We start from the raw sequence: 20,473 nt of genomic DNA, 5'->3' as shown, positions 1-20,473 counted from the left end.
AGGCAGCAAAGAACTCCAATGTGAGCATTAGCAGGCAGGGGGATGAACAAACTAAAGCTCTGATACGTGCTGCTCGATATAATAGGAAGACAGAGTGTCAGGGATCTGAGTGGGCTGCAGCTGCAACACACAACCTTTGGTCAGTGTGCCACTGTGCATGTATTCATGTGTGAATGTGTTTTTCTGTCTTTTAGCCTGCTTGCAAGTAAATGGGAGTACACCTTTGTATGTACTTGTGCACCTGTGAACTGTGCAACAACATAAAATAGATGCACCAGTTTTTATAAATTAAGTCCCGTTTCTTTACTGTGTAGCTGACTTGTTAGGTTGTTCAACCGCATCACTGTGGAGTCTGTGTTTATTTAGCAATGGTGGCTCTGTAGCTCCTCTGTGTACTGCAAGCACAGACAGCTGCAATGTTTTAGGCAGAACAGACATAGATTTCAATCGCTGACCCTAAGGCTGCTCATTAGAATTCAACACACCTCTCCTAAATCCCTCCCCCCCATCTCTTTCTCACTCCCCCCCTTCAGTTTTTTTCTATCTTGCTGCCTTCTTTTTATCCCTCTCTTGTTTTCTTACACATCGGAAGAGAATGCTTAGAGCAAAGGGGTGAACTATTGGTCAGCCATCATAACAATGACTTTGTGAGCTGCATACACAGAAATTCACACTCACTTATAACTGACAAAACATACACAGATGCAACCACTGCTATACCACTGCATGCATGAACACACACAGTTAAACCTGCAATATTTTTGATATTAACTATGACTCACATATGAAAGGGATCACTCGTACTAGATACTCATACTAGAGAGAATTATCACACAGCTGCACAGTGCCAAGGAACTTTTTAGCCTCTTTAAACTCTTATTTTTTTGTTAACGCCCACACAGTCACTGTGTGGCTGTATCTGAGCTACTCTCATTAGCCCCCTGTAGGCAGCTGTTTTCATATTTTAAAAAAAGCTCTGATAAGCTCATTGTATGCTACCTGCCAGCACCAAACAGCAGTCAGATAAAAGTGCCTAGCAGCGTGAAGAAAGCAGAGTTGTTGGCAGCTAAAGAGCCAGGTATTTTTTCTCAGGAGTTATGGGGGACAAAAATAAAGGTAAAATGGGAGTGAATATTGAATGCACAATTTGTCAAGTGGACAGAAACACAATTCCAAGTGACTACTAATGTTGTAACACGCTAGCCTAACCAATGTTAACCTCTGTCTTTTTTTTTTAAGCCTCCTAGTGGCCAAAAATTGATCAATACAGCTTTAAAGTAATTTTGTTATATGCTGCTGATGCCATTGACGCATTTAGTGTAATGTAATAAGTGTAAAGAGCATATTTAGTTTCAGTAATGTACATTCACATCACACGTTTAGCATTTATTACACCATGCTCAGATAGAGAACACATTCTGATACATTAATTGCTAATGTTTGCTGCATTAATGTGCCTACACGTGTGTGTTTTTGTGTTGGTGTTATTGTCTCTGGCTAATTGAGCAATTCCACAGCGGGAGCAGCAGTGTTGAAGGTCACGGAATGATGTGCTCTCCTGGAGCAGTTAGAAAGCCCCCACTTTTATAATTATTCTGCTTTTATCTGTGCAGGAGCTAGAAGTAGTCCCAGACAAATGCACAAACGAGCACAAAGAGGCGTATATATACCGAGGCACATAATGTTCAGATATTGTATACAGACACCCACATTCACCTGCATGTGTGAATGCTTGCTTCTGCACACAAGCAGTGACAACTCACATTCAAAGAAATGCTTCATTCATTCTTTTTTTTTTTTCTTTTTATTTGGAGTAGGAGCAAACTCTGTGCACTGAGGATCTCTTGGAAGATGCACTGAGCCTGTCATAAACTATTGAATTCAGTGATACCTTTGAGATGTGTAGATGTCTGTTCAGATCTGTCTATGTCAGTGTGCAGTTATGTGTGTAGGTGGTTGAAGTTTATCAGCACCGGTACCATTTACTGTATCTGTTAACAATTATTTCATGTTAGGCTTTGGCTTAGAAAATGCACTGTGCCCAGTACTGACACTTTTCAGTTATTTAAATTCACACCCCAAATCTGTGTGTGTGTGTGTGTGTGTGTGTGTGTGTGTGTGTGTGTGTGTGCGTGCGTGGATATGTGTTTGTGCATGCATGCGTGTATGTGTTTGTACGCATGTGCTTGCATGCTTAATTGCACATGTGACTTGAACAAACGCCAACACTGGTGGCCCTGTCTGTTTGTCCCATGCAGACGTTCTGTGAGTGTGTGCCCAGCTCCTCCCAGCTCAAACACCGCTGGTCAGACTCAGAAACTGCCAGGGAGACCCCGGCCAAGGTAAGGCCCTGTCACCACAATGTATACACGTACAGACAAGGCAAATACGCATGCGCATGCATCACACAACACATTGGTTTCATGGGTTATCTTAAAACAGAAAATAACTTGAACTGATATTTGGAAAAAAAAAAATTCTATTATTTTTTAATTTTTTTTCTTACTGACAATGCTCTTCATCAACTTAATCACATTTGTAAAACACCATTTCTTCAGTGAATATGAACAGAATAGAAAATGGATGGTTGGTTGGATGGAAATGAATCAAACTGATTAAAAATAGTATTATACAATATACAAAACCCCTTTATTGCTTCGTCTACATACTATATGTCTTTTTCTATATATTCCACCACCTTCCTTTCAGTAAAAAATGGGGGCACATTCTGAATAGTGACTTGCACACCTGCAGAGGGGATTAGGTATCATTGACGACGATTTTCATCACAATCCGCTTTCTCACTGCTTTGGTGATGGCAGTGTGAAGGATTATTGCATTACATTTCACCACCGAGCAGCAGCGATGGCACAACCTCAGCTCAAGTACCCAAACATACAGGAATTAGATGGGATTAGGCCTTGCAGATTCTCTGAATTGAGCCGCGTGATCGCCACTGCATCAGGAAGAGGAGGAGAAACTGTGTAGTGAATAGAACTCCGGATGTCACGTGACTTGTTTTGTGTACACTGCCATGTTGGCAGGAGAGGCGTGAGCGGATATGAATGGCGCCAGCTTCGATTTTAAGCTGTCAGAGTTCACTGCGCACTTTAATTCCAAGGACATAGAGTGCTATATTGCAAAACCTGATAAATTAAACATTACTGACCATTATAATGCCCCTCGGGGTGCTTTTCACGAGTATTGAAAACAGCCGGAACGGACAATGTTCCAGACCAGCAGTGTCCAGACATCTACAGTTACCTGATCAACTTTCCCTCATCCTTCTCTGGAGAGTCTTTGAAAGCCTACAAATGCCTGAAGGGGTACAAATGGACAACATCTGGATTTGTGATGAATTTTCAGTTTTGGAGTCTACGGGCTAAAAATTGCTTTATATGCCACTGGAAGGGTAAGTGTCACTTCATCTTAGTTAACGTTAACATAAGCAACAGGCAGTGTAATCTTTGTGCTAATTTGTATGTAGTGTTAGCTAGTCTGTATCTTAGATTTACCAACAGTTAATTACATTATCACTGTGTGAATGAATTTCGAAAGGCACCACCTCATACATGATATTATACTTTTATGATAAACAGCAATTATCATGCAAGAGCCATGAACTTTTTATTACAGGTGAATCATTCCCAAAGACTGAATGACCCTCAGTTGAAGCCATGGGTGGTGGTCAGGAATGATGGGGTTGTGTTAGGAGCCCACTGCATTTGCACAGCTGGACTTGGTGAGAGCTGCTCCCATGTGTCAGTTGCGTTGTTCAGGGTATGGCATCATAACCATGGAAGAGAGGAAGAGACAGCTGTAATATCAAAAAAGTGCAAGTGGACCACAACAAGTGAGACAAGAGTGGAATATCAGATATCATATCTGTTGTTAGAGAGTATGCAGCATCCTGTGTGCCAAAAGTTGTCTTGCTAGATTTACCAGAACCCCTCACAAATCTTTATGACAAGCAGGCAAGTGATGTCAACCTAGCAAAGTTATAAGACCGAGCAAGAGCACTGTTGGAACACATAACTGTGACCAAAGAACGGGTAAAGTATTATTAAGGATTAATGTTGTTTAAAATAAAGCCAAGAGCTGATAATAGTCAAATCTAAAATGAAACATGTACTGCATGTGTACGCAGTCAGTGTAAAAATCAGAGGTGCATTTGCTCACTTAAAAAAGTAATTATATAATAGTTTGAATCACAGTTGAATCATTTATTGAGTGATATTGTAGAAGACATGACTCGAGCACAGTCTAAGTCCAAAATCTGGTTTGATCAAAGAAGTGGTAGGATAACAGTATCTATCCTCAGAGCAGCCACAAAGACAGACATCAAAAAGCCTCCAGTGTCCCTGATAACAAAAATATACTACCCAAAGTCTCATAGCTTCACCACTGAGGCTACCAGGTGTTTATGAGCATAGAAGTTTTAGCATTTGGGCTCGTGTGCTACTTTCAAATTCAAACAACGAATTCCACTCAACCTCCACTCTGTTTTATAACAGTGTTTATCACATAAAAGCCTGTGGTCTGTGAGATGAATGTTTATGTTAATACATTGCTTTAAGGCATTACTACTGTCTAAAAGATATCTAAACTCATTTTTGTGTTTTCCAGATGGGGATGTAAGCATGAGAAGTTGGCAAGAAAATACTACGAAATGCAGCACTGCCTCTCATGCTCGTATGTCCTGGTAGAAACTGCTGGATTCAGGTTTTCACCCTTACGCCCATTTATAAGGGCCTCATCTGATGGATATGTTCCCTGTAACTGCTGTGGTTCAGGTGTCATAGAAATAAAGTGCCCATTTTGTGCAAAGGACCTCTCTGTAAATGAAGCAGCAAATTCTGTTGTAGACTGTTGCCTTGAAAAAGACGAGCAAGGAACTGTCAGATCGAAGCAGGGCCATGCATACTATTACCAAGAACAAATGCAGCTATTTGGAACTGACAAACCATATTGTGATTTTATCCTTTGCACTGAAAGGAAATGTACTTCACCTTTTGACATTTTTTGACAAAGAATTGGAACGTGTTAGAGACTTTTTAAAGAAATGTATCATTCCAGAGCTGCTTGCCAAGATTTTTTCTGCTCCAAAACCAACAGCAGTGTTTGCTAATCACGGTCAAGAGTGGTGTTACTGCCAGTTTTTGTTCAGTTAAAAAGTTTCACCAAACTTACCTTCACATGGAAAGAATTCAGAAAACAGTGGATATGTCCCAGCTGCAGAAAAGTAATAAATTCACAGAAAAACACCTCAAAACTAATCAGTGGTGTCATATTGATATTTTTAGGGCCAATAAAACATCAGTTTCTCTTTGTCTCTTGTGTCACAAGAAACAAGAACTGTGAGAAAAACAGGTTGATTTGCAGTTAACTAACTGAATTTGGGATAAAGGCAAAATACAAAGATGTCCAATAACTGCATCTCTATTATTATTCTATCAACAAGTTAATGTCTGTAAGTATTGTATGTCGGCCACATCTGTTGTGAGTCACATGACACCGCATTTGTAATGAGTTACAGGACCACATCTGTATTGAGTTACATTACCCTACATCTGATGTCAGTTACATGACCCTACTTCTGTTACCGGATTACTGAAAGGGTACAACAGATTCATTTGTAAGAGCATAATATACTTTTACAATTTTGTCGAGGAATGTCATATCATTTTCTCTGTCTATGACAGTGAAACCTATGGGGAAGGTGCTTTGCAAAACAGTGTGTTTTTGACGGAGAACTCCAATGTAATGAGTATACTAAGAGATGCTAAGCATCAGGTGTTCTTCAAGTCAGCAGGATCTAACTGTCTCTTGTTTAATTCAGTTTGGTAAGAATGTATAGACTCTTTGACATTGAAACCTCTGCCTGCCAAAACTACGTCCCCTGGGAGCAAATGAGATAAAAAAAAAATTACTTTGCTCTGTGATGAACTTATCACTTTTCCATTGGAAATGAAACAAATGGAACCTTGTGGGCACATGGCAATTAAATATTTCATTGTTTGGTGCGACTTGTATGTTGAATGACCTGGAGCATTGGCAAATAAGTTACTTGGTTTCTCAATAAATATTTCAAAACACTCAATAATGCAAACTGTCTTCTCAAAGCTACTGTTCCTAAATGCATATGGAAGAGATTTTCTTAATGATTCCCTATCAGACCATATAACTAGACATGGCACTAGTCCACAATACATTACACTAGTACAGTGTTTGAAAAGCTTTGCAACAGTGTTTGAATCAATGCCAAATTAATAAGCCAAAAAGTCAAAAGACAAATTCATCCCAAGTGTATTTAAAGCCGGCATATTCTGCTGAAATAATGTTAGGAAAGGTTTGAGATTGGGAGCTACAAAATGAAAAACAGCCATGAGTAGTGAATATGTTGGTAAACCAGTGAGAATATTAACCAATTTGTCATTGTTTTGTAAAGTCATCTCATTCAATCCATCCATTTTCTTCTCTTAACAACATATTTTCAGTCCCCAGAGCTTGGCATTCCAACTCAAGAGATTTAATGTGTTTCTCACAGTTTTCACTGTAACATGGTGGAGTTGCTAGATCATCATTATTATCAGGAATAGGCTGGAAATCATTTCCAAGTTCTTTGTGGGCAGATTCCTTCACAAGAGATTCTCCTGTGAGAATCTGGTCTGCAGTAGGATGCTTGCTGCTGTCTTGAGGACAATCTGCTGGAAGGATTACTGCTGCAGCTGATGACTTCTTTGATTGCTCTCTTTGGAGTTTGCTCCTCTGTCCTCTGTTGAATACATCCAACCACATTCTTCTTCTTCTCTTCTCTGGGGATGGTACATGTTTGAAGATGGATGGGATGTAGTCGGGGTTGACTCCCTAAAACATAAGGAAATGCACATGTAGTTACAGGTTTATTGGATGAAGAGGTATCAAAGTCTGACTCTTACATGAATCTCATTGTTAGGAACTATTAAATATCGCTCTCGTCCTCACTGTAAATACAGTAGAACAAAAATGCAGACAGCACACTTACAGACATTCACACTTAACTGAATGCAATAATTTTTCATACGGAAGATTTTAACTCTAGTAATTCTAGCAATATAAGCAATTCGTTATCCCACATTTGTTCCGCGTTGATACCACAGTTCACTGACTGGAAATATCCTGCAACATTTTAGTGAGCAACAGACTTCTTTTAGCTTAGCCTTTTTTAGCCCTGCAAAATCCAAGCCACAATGCATCGGTCAAACTTGCCATTAAGTATAATAAAATTGTCAGAAACCGCAAGAAAAGCCTGTTAAATAAATAAGATATTAATGTTAAGAGGCTTATTATTCTGTACCTGATATGGAGTGGCCACTACACAAGCAGAATCCGTTGCTTGTGGGATCACATTCTAATGTATGTTAAATCAGTGTTTAAGTATGTTTATGCTTGTCTTTGTATGTTAGTTGGGTAACTAGTCTAACGAGTCTTTTTGTGTGTACGTCAGTTTGTAGTGACATATTAGTGTGTACATTTGTGTTTGAGAGATGTATTAGAGAGACAGAGAGAGAGAGGGAGAGAGAGAAGGAGACAGCTTGCAAGACTCCTGCTGGTTTCCTGTTTATCTAATGAGCAGACAAAGCCTTTCGCCCAAGAACTGTCTGCCAATGCTGCTTCGTTAGAGGACGACATCGTTTCCATAGAGAGGAATTCTCTCTGATTGTCTGCCTTTCCTTTCCTACCTATCCATCAGAATTCCCCTGTTGTCCTCTCAAATCCCATGGTGTAGCATGAGCAGAGATAGAGGATCTGAAAGTCAGCCCCCAATTACGGAGTGGGGTCCTGCTGTGAGAGAGATTCATTTACAAAAAAACTGTGTTAAGAGGCTGTCTGCATCCCGTACTACAGCTCTTGAGTTGACTTGAGATATCATGTGTTCCCTTGGGACTTGAAGTTTCTGCTGTTGTTTTATTGACCATCAAAAAAACAAATAAGGCAGCAACCAAACATTCACTCTTCATTGCCATGCTGACTCTTTCTTCCTTAAATTCATTTTCTCTGACTTGTGTCGCAGTGTCAATCACAAAATGTCAGTCTGACACAGAATTGTTCACTGAATGTCAGTCTGACATAGAATTGTACCTTTTTGAATACAAAAGCTTGATACTGGGCCAGTACCTTCATGCAATTACATTACCTTTACTTGCAAGTCCATTTTGAACCCCTACCATAAGTACCTTCACAATTGTGAACCCTAAGTGATAAAATGTACCTTTAAATAACAGTATAATCATTAGGCATGAGCTTTTTCCCCTGCGCCATCCAGGCACTACAGTGTCAGAAACCACTTTAGACCTTGTGGCTTAAAAGGATTACATCTGTGAAATCTGTGAAAACTTTCATTTTAAAAATGAACCGTTCCTATATGTGTGTAAGTTTGTCAGCTCTGTGTGTGTCTCACTGCATAACGGGTGACGTCATATATCTTGTCTGTCCATGTTAAATTAACAATCAGTATGCTAGCAATGAATGTTTAGTGCAGTGCAGATGATGGCTTCCACTGATGTCTTGGCCCGCTGGTGACAGAGCTCAGTGAAACTGTTACATTGCTGCAGTTCTGCAGTGTGAGGCCATTATACACATTATAGCACAGACACCCTGCCATACACCCACACACACACACACAGTCATAGAATCAGAATCACTCAGCTGCACCTGCACTCACACACAGGGGTAAAACTAAAAACATTGTTTGACATGCAAGGAGAGATTTCATAGTGCAGTCAGGATCTACATGTTGAGTTACAGCAGGGAGACAAAAAAAATTTTATGCACGGCACTACTCCCTTCGAGCTCTTTTCTGTGATGATGTATTTGAGTGAAAAAAAAAACAGGAGGACGTGGGAAGGGAAAGTTTTTTTTTATGTGCAATATGTGCATGTGCTTGCCTGTCTGTTGGAAGTATTTGGTTGAAAGGGTTGTGTGCGTGTGTGTGCATATGCATCAGAAATTTAAATGGCATGAGTGTATGAAGTGTAGCTAGTGTCTATGTGCGCGGTATATGTTCGTGCGTGTATATATATTATGTGTGCGTGTGCGTGTGTGTGTGTGTGTGTGTGTGTGTGTGTGTGTGTGTGTGTGTGCATACATGTGTGCACAATTTACAACCCAATTGGATGAATACAGCCTAGGGCAGTTTGCAGTGACAGTTCTTCCATACAAGCCAGCAGTGTTCAGAAAACAGCAGCCACCGTAAAGTTGTTTGCCTCAGAAAAACAATAATGCATGAATGAATTTAATGTACTCAGTAGATCCTATCAAAAGGTTTTATTTTTTTTATATTTCAGGATTAAAAATAACAAATCAAAAAAATATGTCATGAAAGTGGTCATTTTCCTCTCCAGAATGATGCATTATTGTGCCTTTGTGTATATTGGTAAAACAACTTGAATTCTTAGATTTTACCAAGATACCGCTCATGCCATACTCCCTCCACTGTAACATTTATCCAACGCACCCTTATAATCATGGCGGTGTATTTAAGCCATCAGTGCTCTGCTCACACTTTGCTGCATGCCTGCTGCCGCACCGCTCACATGCCTGCTTGCTGCCATTGCTGCTGCTGTTGCTGCCATTCATATAGCATTTCAAAAGCCCCACTTCCACCCCAGCATCCACCAGTAGGCCCTTGAGTCTGTCTTCCCCTAGGGAGGAAGTTAGTATCGTCGCTCCCCACTCCCTGCTGTGTGAGATCAATGTTTCCTTGTGGGTAGTGACAAGTTCAGAGCTTAGACACCAAACACTAATGTGTTCTACGTATTCTACATTTAAATAATAATCTACTCCATGTGAGTTGGCTGACTGAAATGCATTGATTATCATTTCATGTCTATATTCACTTATTGTTTGCAGGTTCAATTTTCAAAATCAATACCAAAATCCAGTTTCTGTGTTAAGATAGCAAGACAAAGAGTCTACAGTCTTGTTATAGTTTATAGTTATAGTTGTAGTTTAGCGTGTTAGCATGCTAACATTTGCCAATTAGAACTTAAGAGAAAGTGCAGCTGAGGATGATGGGAATTTCTTTAGGTTTACAGGTATTTCATAAACCAAAGTATTGGACAAGATAATATTTTGACCTGAGGATCATGCTGGGGAAAAGTTAAAGGATCATCTAAGTTGTTACATCCAGAGGGGGACATGAATGTTTCTTGAATTTCAAGATAATCTATCCAATAGTTGTCAAGATATTTCACTCAAAGCCACAAACATGAAGCTCATGGCGGTTTTAGAGGAAAAGGGTTTATTGTGTGGGCACCATGGATTAGTGTGCAAATTTTCATGACAATCCTTAGAAAGGTCATGAAGACATCTCACTAAAAAGCAAAAATGTCAATCTCATGGTGGAGCTACAGGAAAAGTCAGGGATAATGAAAGTCAGTAGGGTTCATCCACATGAATGCCCATACAAAATTGCATATTAATCCATATAACAATTGCTGAGATATATCAGTCTGGACCAAAGTGCTCCAACAACTAACCGACAGATAGGCACCAAGCAAGGTCCCACTGGGCCTGGCAAAATTTGTTCACTGGCTCCAGACCTCACATGTGTCTGGCATGTGGGTTATGAATGAAGCCTGAGAGGTACAAATTGGGCCCATGTGGGTATTCATCCTCAGACCTCTAACAGAACCCTTTTTTGGGCTACCAACCAACACTATATGGACTAATAATTGGGAACCCATGTGGGTCCCACATAGTGTGCCCAGAAGCATTCATACTTCTCCATAGAGCCCATATTCGGTGCCCATATTCGGCCCCCACATGGACAAGCTGCCTGGATAGTTACAACTTTTTTATGTCTTCTACTTAAAGACTGTGTGTATACAAAGTGGATAAGAGTATTTCCTGCACAACACAATTGATTTTCTTCACATTAAAGAAACCATAAACCTCTCTCGTAAAGCAGACCATTAGCTGTCTATTAGTGTGCTTCACTGTGCTCGTACAGCCAATTTACATATTAATGAGCTTGCACTCACTCACGCTTTCACATACAAACAGATAACAAACATACGCTCACACACACCTGCCCACATATTCTCATAGAGAGAACATCCTCCAGTGTAGAAAAAAAAATCAGTAAGAGATCATATGCTTATTCATTTGGAGGAAGATAAGGGATTTTTAGGCATTGTTAATCATGCATGGGTGGGCCATAATGCTCTCTCCTATCTATAGAGCTGGATCATAAAGGGCTATCTTACAGGCATTTTACAGTCCAGTGAATGGAGACTATGTTACTGGCAGAGGTCTGCCTTTTCCTCTAAGAGGACTCTTTTCTCTGTTCAGTCATTTACATCCTATAAGCCGCCTATATGAGTCTTTTAATTTACTTTCTCTTCCTGGCTTCCGTTTTTCCATGTTGTTATTGTTTTCCTTCCCGTCACAGGAAGAAAGAAGGAACATCAGTGCCTTCACTATATATTTCCCAGCTAGCTTCTCAAACTAGCATCCTCCCCCCTACCACAGCATCACTACTCTAGTCAGGGTTTCCACCAGTGTATTGCAACTCTGGCAGCCCATCGCACCTGAGTTGGACCCCCGCTGGGCCTAAGCATCGGGGATCTTTGCATTTGCAAAATGCATTTTAAGATGTTTTCTAAACTATAATGTGTTCTACGAGTAGCGTAGCTCCTTTAATGAATAGCTCAGTGTGGAGCGAGTGTGAGGTCTAGAGACAGAGCTACGTGTGTTTACGGCAGAGAGCAGGAGGGAGGACAGACATCTCACTCCGCTCTCTGTGCTGAGACTCCGCTGCTGGTGCAGATGGTCATGGAGCAGACACTTTCAGTTTAGAATTGTAACGTCCATCGTCCGACTAATTATTGATAACACGCTTAGTATTTTACAAATTAGAGTTTTTTTATTTGATGAATTTGGGCACAAAAGCAAAATGACCCACCCCCTCCCCTGCTGGGCTTCACAACTTTTGTGGTGGAAACTCGGCACCAATGACATACAGGGTGTTTGAATTGTTTTTTCCTTAGTTTTAGAGTATTTTGATCGTCAAGAGGACTGTCATTTGAAAGAATCTACATTCTTTTGCTACATAAATCATTCAAAACTACAATTTGGCAGATGGGGATATAGTTATATGTTACTGGCTACTGAGCATCTGGCATTCAGAATATTGCCAGTGATGGATGAAAATCATTTCTTTTTGAATAAGCCAGGTGGTATGCCATCCTTTTTGGTGTTCTACCAATTGTAATATTAACACATACTTTTTCTCTCCCTTCCTTCCCTTATTTCCTCCTTATCCCCTCTTCCTACTTACAGAGGATGAGCTGCAGCTACCTCCTCTGCACTATCCTGCTCTTCGTGGCCGTATTGCTCGCTGTCACTGTAACTGGCACCATCCTTTTTATGAACCACTACCAGGCCCCACCTATGTCCGATGGCCTACCCCACATCTCTACCAATCAGGATGAAGCCAATGCCCTGGTTACTGTTGAGAGAGGCGATGGCTCCCGCATCAACATCTTCATCGATCCTAACTGCCCCGACTACAACAGTAACTTTTTACGCTTGGAGGGTGTGCAGACCTCACTGCTCCACTCACTAACCGACCACGACTCTGACCTGAAGTCAGTGAAAGGCCAGGATCGGGCTCTTCTTGTCAGTCTGGCTGAGGAGGTGGCCAAGCTGTCAGCCCACGCGGGGCAACTGAAAATGGACTATGAATCCCTACGCAGGGGCCAGGGCAGCCTGGGGCAAGATCTGAACACACTGCAGACTGAGCAGGGACGCCTCATACAGGTGAGACATGTACACACACACAGACACACACACACAAGCAGCAACACTGCCGGTGGACATGCAAAATTGCTGTGAAGTCATAGCGTACACAACCTAGGTCAGGTCAGACTAGTTTTTGAGTCATAATATAATACAAAAAGATGTAGATATTAATGAAATTCCAGCTGCATCTGTGATTACAGTTTGTTTAATATATGTGCTAAGCCTACCATATACAACTAACAAAATAGTATGTTACTTTACCAAACAATATCATCATCATGAGAATAAAACTACCTAATCTTAATCTCCAAGCAGCTCAGAGAGCCAAAACATCCCATTCGACATATACTGTACAAGTGGTACGAATACAGCAACGAGTGGACCCAAACACAGCACAGTGAGACAGAGAAGAAGTTTAAGAAGGTTTATTGCAAAAACTTAGACCCGTTGATAAGAATGAAGGTAAGGTTGTGGGCCAGGAGAGCACTGGGAGCTGAAGGCAGGCTGAGCAGAGTGAAGTAGCAGGGAGTGAGTGAACCTGTGGCTGAGCAGGCAGAAGTGGAGCTTTTGAGATTGCAGCGGAGAGTGGGCAGACAGACAGGTGCTTGGAGGAGAGCAGAGCGGTGAGCAGGTAGACAGAGGGCTGGGTAATGAGTGTGGCTTTAGAGGAGTCTTGGCAGACGGGCAGATGACTGTTGAATGGAGTAAGCTGGCTGGCACACGAGGAGGAGTTCTGAAGTGCAGGGAGACTCACGGTTAGAACAGTGAAAAATACTTAAAGAGCAAAAAAAAAAACATATTGTAAAGTTGGCCCGAGCATCTAACTACCACTTCGAATGACTGAACGATCTGGCGAAGACTGGAGAGAGAGCCAGGGTAGATATACTGTTGAATTGATGAGGTAATGATGAGCAGGAGTGCTAGTCTCAGGTTAAGCAAGGAACAGGAGGAGGAGGGAGCAGCCACACCCGTGGACACACAAGAACACACACGAACAGAGAGAGAGAGAGACAAGGAAGAAACAGAAACAGGGAGAAAACACTAGGATTATGGCAAGGGCATGACAACAAGGGAAAAAAATCTAGTGATTCTACTAAATAATATACATGGAGTTTGCAGAAGCCGTATATCTCTTCTCTCTCTTTAGTCCTTATACAGTAGCGTCATACAATGGACTGGTTAAATATATGTAAATGTTTGAAAATCCATCTGGAATGATGGGTATATACTTGCATATGTGACTTTTCTCCAGTTTCTTCTTGGCACACAGTCATGAATGTTTTTTTAATGAACAAGTCTGTGGTGGTCATTTGGTTACTACTGTAGAGGTTGAAATGCTGAACTGTGGTTTGAGGAAGAAAGAAAAAGTCATGTACCTCTTCATGCATAATGTAACTCGTACACGGTTTTTTGTAGACATTTTGTGTGGAAAAACAATGCAGTAGGTAGATTTTGTTTTTTTCTTTGTTTTTTTTTTATGACTGAATTTAATTGTGATTGCTTAAGTGGTAAAAACTGGTTCCAAGACTCACTACTGAAGTCATGACTTTAAATACTGTACAGAGGTGCCTGAGGACTGGATTGAGAAACAACTATCAATATGTATTGATTGTGAAACCACCTTAAGATGTGTGACAGCTCATTAGACTTGGAAGTTTTCTGTTGGTTGCTGTTATTTAGTCCCTTCCTTTCCCTGACTGCAGTATCAGAGCACCATCATTTACTAATCCAATGCCAACTCAACCATGTTAATTTCTCTTTACACTGTACAAGCCCAGTAACAGCTAGATTAAAGTGCAAATAGGGCTTACATCCCACTGAGTATTACTCACTCAGTCTAGTGTTTGAAGATGAGGTCACGGCGGGAAGAAATGCCCATCATGATTCAAGAGACAGAACAACTTGCCCACTTATTCTGTAAGATAACATAATGTTTCCCTAGATGAGCAAGACAGACTCCACATTGGATGAAAACATCATTAGACCCCCTTTAGTTTCGCGCTGTCCACATTGATTTATTGACGATGCATTTCCTAAATGTGCACAGGAAATCTTCACACTACATGCTCTTTTAATTTTGGCCCATCAGGCTCAGTCTCTCTATTCTGCAGTAAATAGATTTCATAGCTGCCAGCCATACAGCTCAAACAACAGAATGTACACCGCTTCCACCAATCCTTTCTTTAAGCCAGAACTCTTAAGCTCAGGGTTCAGCATTGTTTAGAAATCACTCAAAAATTCAGTGAATTGGTCTGCTTGGCATCCATGGGCTTTAAAATCATGGGTGCCGATTGGTAGCACAATAGAAGCAGAAAGAGGCCCAGTCCCTTTACTGCTGTTAATGTGGTGTAGGTGGCATAGTGCAGTGGGCACTGAGGCTAAGTGGAGGTGGTGCTGGCAGCCTAGACAATCTAGGTGATTGATTTCCTCTTTGGAGGCAAGGCATGTGGTGTGCACATCCGCTGTTTCTGCCTGACACCATGGTGTGACTGTGTGATCTATGGGCCACCTGTGGCCAGGACTTCTGATTTATACGATGACACAGAGCTGACTGTGCCAGTGTTAGTAATGGCTCTGTGTGCGCCGCAACCCCCCGAAGAACAGTTTCAGTCTGCCACATGGAGAGAAACCCTTCCACATGCCCCTGAGATGATGAGCAGGAGAATCTGATTACAGTGGGTTTTAGGACCAATCTGTTTTGATTCTCCAAAAAGGGACATATTAATTTTTTACAGTGACTGCTTGCAGCCTCAAATAGAAAGGTACACTGAAGCACACACATTTGCATTCCACTAAAGCACTCTGATGGGAAAAACAAGAAAAATATTGAACCATAACAATAGATTTATTGCTCTAAGCCAAAAATATAATACTGGCAATGGTAGTCTTTCTTTTATATCCTTCCTTAATTGGGATACTTCCAAATGGGGGGTATATAAATTTATAACAGTGCTGTAAAGTGAATATTTGTTGTTTTTGACTAAGGCCTTGTTTCCCTATTTTCTGACATTTTTCCAAATCATATTCATGTCACTGTAGGACTCTTGCATTATTTTAACTGGCGATTGCTCACTGTGCCTCAGCATGTCAGTGTCTTTCCTCCTTCTTCAGTTACCCCTGAAATTTGAGGCCCAAAAATTGAATCCTGGGGGACTTTGGCTTGATCTGCTCAGATTCATGATCGCCAGTGGCAACAACAAAGCCCCTGACTTCTAGTTACGACCTGAATAGACTAAGGACTGTATCAAATAGCTTTACCCAGTTTTCCAGTAAATTATGGTCAACAGTATCGAAGGCCACACAGATGTAGCACAGGACTGAAATTTATCTGAATCGGCATGCATACAAATGCCATTCAATACATTTAGTAGTGCAGTCTCAGTGCTGTGATGTTGTCATAAGCCAGATTGTGTTTTGTGTGTTTTGCTTTATGTTGACTGGCAAAACATAGACATAGTTATATGTCAAAGTCTAAAAAACGGTGTGCCTTTTGCTTTGTTTTTTTGTTGACAGTAACAGTGTCTTTATATTTACTAAAATGGCCATAAACTCTGGATCACAGTTTCTGTAACTTCAAGCAAACATTTTTTCAACACAAAATACACATTATCTAACTCTCAATCTTACAAAATACATTGAGTCTGATGTCCTCACATCACCACATCTACTGTGGTGTTAACCTTCAGATCTTATGAGGAATGTTCTCGTTACATTCTTGTCAATGGCTCTAAGGTTGCTGTCTCAACTGAGGTCTCTTGGTAACAAGTGCTAAATGTATTTCTTAGCTCTGACCTACAATGGCAGCCTTGTGCATAGCCGATATAGTCAACCATATATAATGCCTACTAGCTGGAGTGAGCATGGAGGTTTTGTGACTTGTATGCACTCGTGCACCCTTCAGCATTGATAAATTGCAAGGGCTAGATCCCCCATTGCAGAAGTCCAACTGACATGAAATGTAGTTCACATATTCAACTGACTTGAGAGACACACGCTTTGTACAGTGTCTGACTGCAAAAAGCCTGCAAGGACGTAAAGGCTACGAGAAAGAGTATGCCTTACTGATTTCCTTGAACCACAGGTCACAATTTAAACTGAATTATGTGCCTGTGGAATATTAATGTTTTGGACAAGTGACACCCACAACCTCTGCAAAGGATCTTAGACGAACCTCTGCTGCTGTAGAATAGAAAACCATATTGCCTAAAGATGTTCATTCTGGTCGACACAAAGTCCTTTGAGGACTTGAGAAACTAAACAAATAAATAAATAGAAAACACGATTCATAAAGTGCTTAAAGTAGTGTTTCAACCAGGGTTGTAATACAAATAATTTTGAAGCCACAATGAGAGTGGATAATGATAAAAGTCACACAAAATATGGAAACTGAAAGTCAATTAATCAAATGGTTAGCTTCAAAGATGTAGCTCATCAATTCAGTGGAATAAAGAATTTTTTGAAGGTTCCAAACCATTGCAATTAGAAACAATTCAGAACAATGAAAACCTAAATATAGCGTATAAAGCCATTTGCTGGAACAAAAGCATTTCAAAATAGCCAAAACATGTTATCTTCTAAATATACAAAAAATACAATAACAATTAGTAATTTGCCTATGAACAATCTCTGTTACAATTATCATTTAGGGATTGCTTGCTGTATGATCCTCTGCAAAATAAATTAGAGGAAATAAATTGTGTTTTTGTTAAATATAATGATATTGTGAAAACAAAACAAGATGCGTAAAATCAAATGATATACATGCATGTCAAAACAACCAATTGTGTGCCCAAAAATGGAATACACCGCATATTGATGCATGTGTCAGGGACTAATGCTCTAATGACACACTAGGCCGTAGTGTGCACAGAAACATTAAAGGGCCATTCCAACCATCAATTCCATAAATAATTATTTCATTGCACAGCTGGACTCTACCCATCCCCAACCCTTCACTAAACCATACACGGACAAAATCAAAAGCCTGATCAAAGAGCCCCACTCTCTGTATGATATGAGTCAGATTTGCTAGAAAAACATTCCCTTTTTGTGTAAAGGTTCTGTCCATCATCAGGGTAATCTTTTATTCATTGTTTCTTTGCTTCAGAGGCCTCTCAAATGACTAGGATTTCTGAGACTGTTTAATCAGAGGAATACAGTAAGCACGGCAGAGGCTGCCCGAATGCTCGTGTGCCGCTTTCATACAGTACAGTAAGTCAAGACAAGAATTTATTGGTAGGCAATTTAAGTACAGCTGGATTTTTATTGCCTATATGTACATGTTTTATGGTGGGAGGAACCCAAAGTATGTGGATGGGATATTGGCACATTTTTAGTCCTGTTAATCCAGCATGTAATCTTAACATTTACTGTCAGGATTCGAAATGTGCATTCAGATGTAGTTTACTGGCATCAGAGAAACAGCACACAGAGAAAACAAACAGATACCCAGAGGCTCTTGAGAAGGTGGAGGTGGAGTCAGATGTCTGTATTACAGGTGCCAAATGATGAAAAGGAATGGGAGTTTCTAAAATGCAGCATGTGGAAACATCTGAGCAGAGAGGTGGCTGGGAGCTACATGGCTGGCAAAGTGCAACACAATAACAAAGGACGGGGTTAACAGTCAGCTTGACTGTACCCTGTTGATATCATCTTCATGAATTCATTTATAAACTCAGCATCCATGAATCAAAACCTGATAGACTTTCATCATAACAGGCAGGATTTATTTCTGAGACCTGCCTTCACATAGGAAGCCTCAGAGCCAGATTGCGAATGAGACACAAGAAATTACACTCTACGCTGTAACATCATTAGTAACTTTTCAGTGAAGTAAATGGGTATTACTGAAATAAGAACTACATCCTTTAACGTAAAGCGTCATTACACTGTAATATTACCAGTCCTCCACAAAGTCCTGACTGGCAGAGGTCCAGCAAAGTAATCTGATGTTTGTCTCATTATTCTTCACACCTATTGGCTACTTTAATTTATAAGTGAGGTAGTGGAATAGCATATGCATGAGTTTTTAAATTATGTTCAACTTGCACTGGCTACACCAGTCTAAAGGAAAGAGAGGGTGAGTTTTTCGATGGATCCTCTCACTTCTCACAATTACTCCTCCAGGCTCTAGTTGACTGGACAGTTGACTATAGATACTGTCTGTGCGGAGAAGATGTTTTGTTAGGCAGATTGTAATTGAATTACTTTTTTAAACTCTTGTGTGGTTTTTACCCCTCAGGGAACATGTCTCTATGTTCTATAATATCTGATTTGTGCCGACAAAAACGCACAAGGTTGTGTGTTCCACCAAAATAATCCAATCACATGTAAAGCAGTTACACAAAACAATAAATAAGTAATAGAAACTGTACATTACGGTGTGAATTATGTTCACATTAAAAAACAGTCTGCCTCAGATGTAGAAAAAAACACCCCATATTGCTTGTGCTTAAACCTTGACTCACAAAAACAAGTCTCCTTAAGTGCTGCTGTGTAACTGATTTTGTGAAGCAATGGAAGGGCTGTCTAATGAGAGCTAATTACATCATGGTCCTAATTGATGTGTCAGCCCAGGCTTAGTGTTAAGACTGCAGACACTCCTCTTCCTTTGAACACACAAACAAACATACTGTGTGTACTCACCTAATGAAATTACCGCATTGAAAAAAAAAAAAAAAGTCAAGTTTACACACAGGAAAGAACGCAACACTTAGAGGTGAACTCATCTCTTAAATCATGTTAAAAACCTTTTTAAAGACTTACCCCTTCATAAACACACAAACTGATGCCTTCTGGAACAATAACACATTCACAAAGCAGAAAAACCAATTCTGTTTGTTGTATCCTGCCCAGCTGCTGTGCACAGTGGGTACTCTCTGTATTGTGGTCATGTATGTGAGTGTGTGTGCTTGTGGTTCTCTCTTTACCTGCATGTGGGCATGTACAGTGTGCAAACGTGTTGTTGTTGTTGTTTGTTTCTGTGTGTGTGGGTTAAAGCCCCAGTGCCTATGTAATATGATTGCAGAGCAGCTTGCTGTGCCTCAGAGGTGTGTTACATAGTTATTGAGGCCAAGGAAAGGCCACTGGGGTTTCTGTCTAATGCAGTTTTAACACCTGAATATAGTTGCACAGACATACCTTTGATAGAGGACTCTGTCTCTCTTATATATGACTTTGAGCACTGCGGATCTTTGCGTGTGTGCATGTGTGTATGTGGACGAGAGAGGAGGGGGAAAAAAAAGCAAGAGAGATTGTGTGTATGTGTGAGTAACAGGGAGAGCAGGAATATTCCTCATACCTGCAAAAGTGTGCTGTGTGTATACTGTACATATGAGGCTCAACACCTGGCTCTGCATAGGCGTTGGCCAACTAGGGCAAAATCTGAAAACGACCTTTCTGCAATGAACAGCACATAAAGGGCTGCAGGTAAGGAAGTGACCAGAGCACACCAGAGAGGTTACCCTGCTCTCTGCTAGTCCTAGCACACACATTCATCACCAGCCTTCCCACAGGGCTCTTAGTGGTTCACAGCATTCACCAAGGTGCATTATGGGATAGAGTACCATGTGGTGTGTCTTTGCTACACGGCGCAGTCTTTTTACCTGTGTGTTTCCCAAAAGGGCTAGTTATATACTGTATGTTTTAGCCCATTAACGACAGAGTATAACTTACATTAGTGCCTTTT

General features: G+C 40.6%; 1 protein-coding gene across 2 annotated transcripts in view; it reads left to right on the top strand.

The window, feature by feature from the left end:
* fibcd1b (fibrinogen C domain containing 1b) overlaps positions 1-20,473 on the top strand; it is a 118,149-nt gene that overhangs the window by 28,129 nt on the left and 69,547 nt on the right. Inside the window, exons 2-3 of one of the 2 annotated variants that reach the window (XM_067574653.1) lie at positions 2,259-2,342; positions 12,325-12,804. In XM_067574653.1, the coding sequence (XP_067430754.1) occupies positions 2,259-2,342; positions 12,325-12,804 (564 nt within the window). The remainder of the gene's footprint in view (positions 1-2,258; positions 2,343-12,324; positions 12,805-20,473) is intronic. The other variant, XM_067574654.1, reaches the window with a different exon arrangement.

Source organism: Thunnus thynnus, chromosome 19, assembly GCF_963924715.1.
Source record: "Thunnus thynnus chromosome 19, fThuThy2.1, whole genome shotgun sequence".
Taxonomy (NCBI): domain Eukaryota; kingdom Metazoa; phylum Chordata; class Actinopteri; order Scombriformes; family Scombridae; genus Thunnus; species Thunnus thynnus.
The sequence above is the reverse complement of the archived record's forward strand: the minus strand, read 5'-3'. Positions and strand labels throughout refer to the sequence as shown.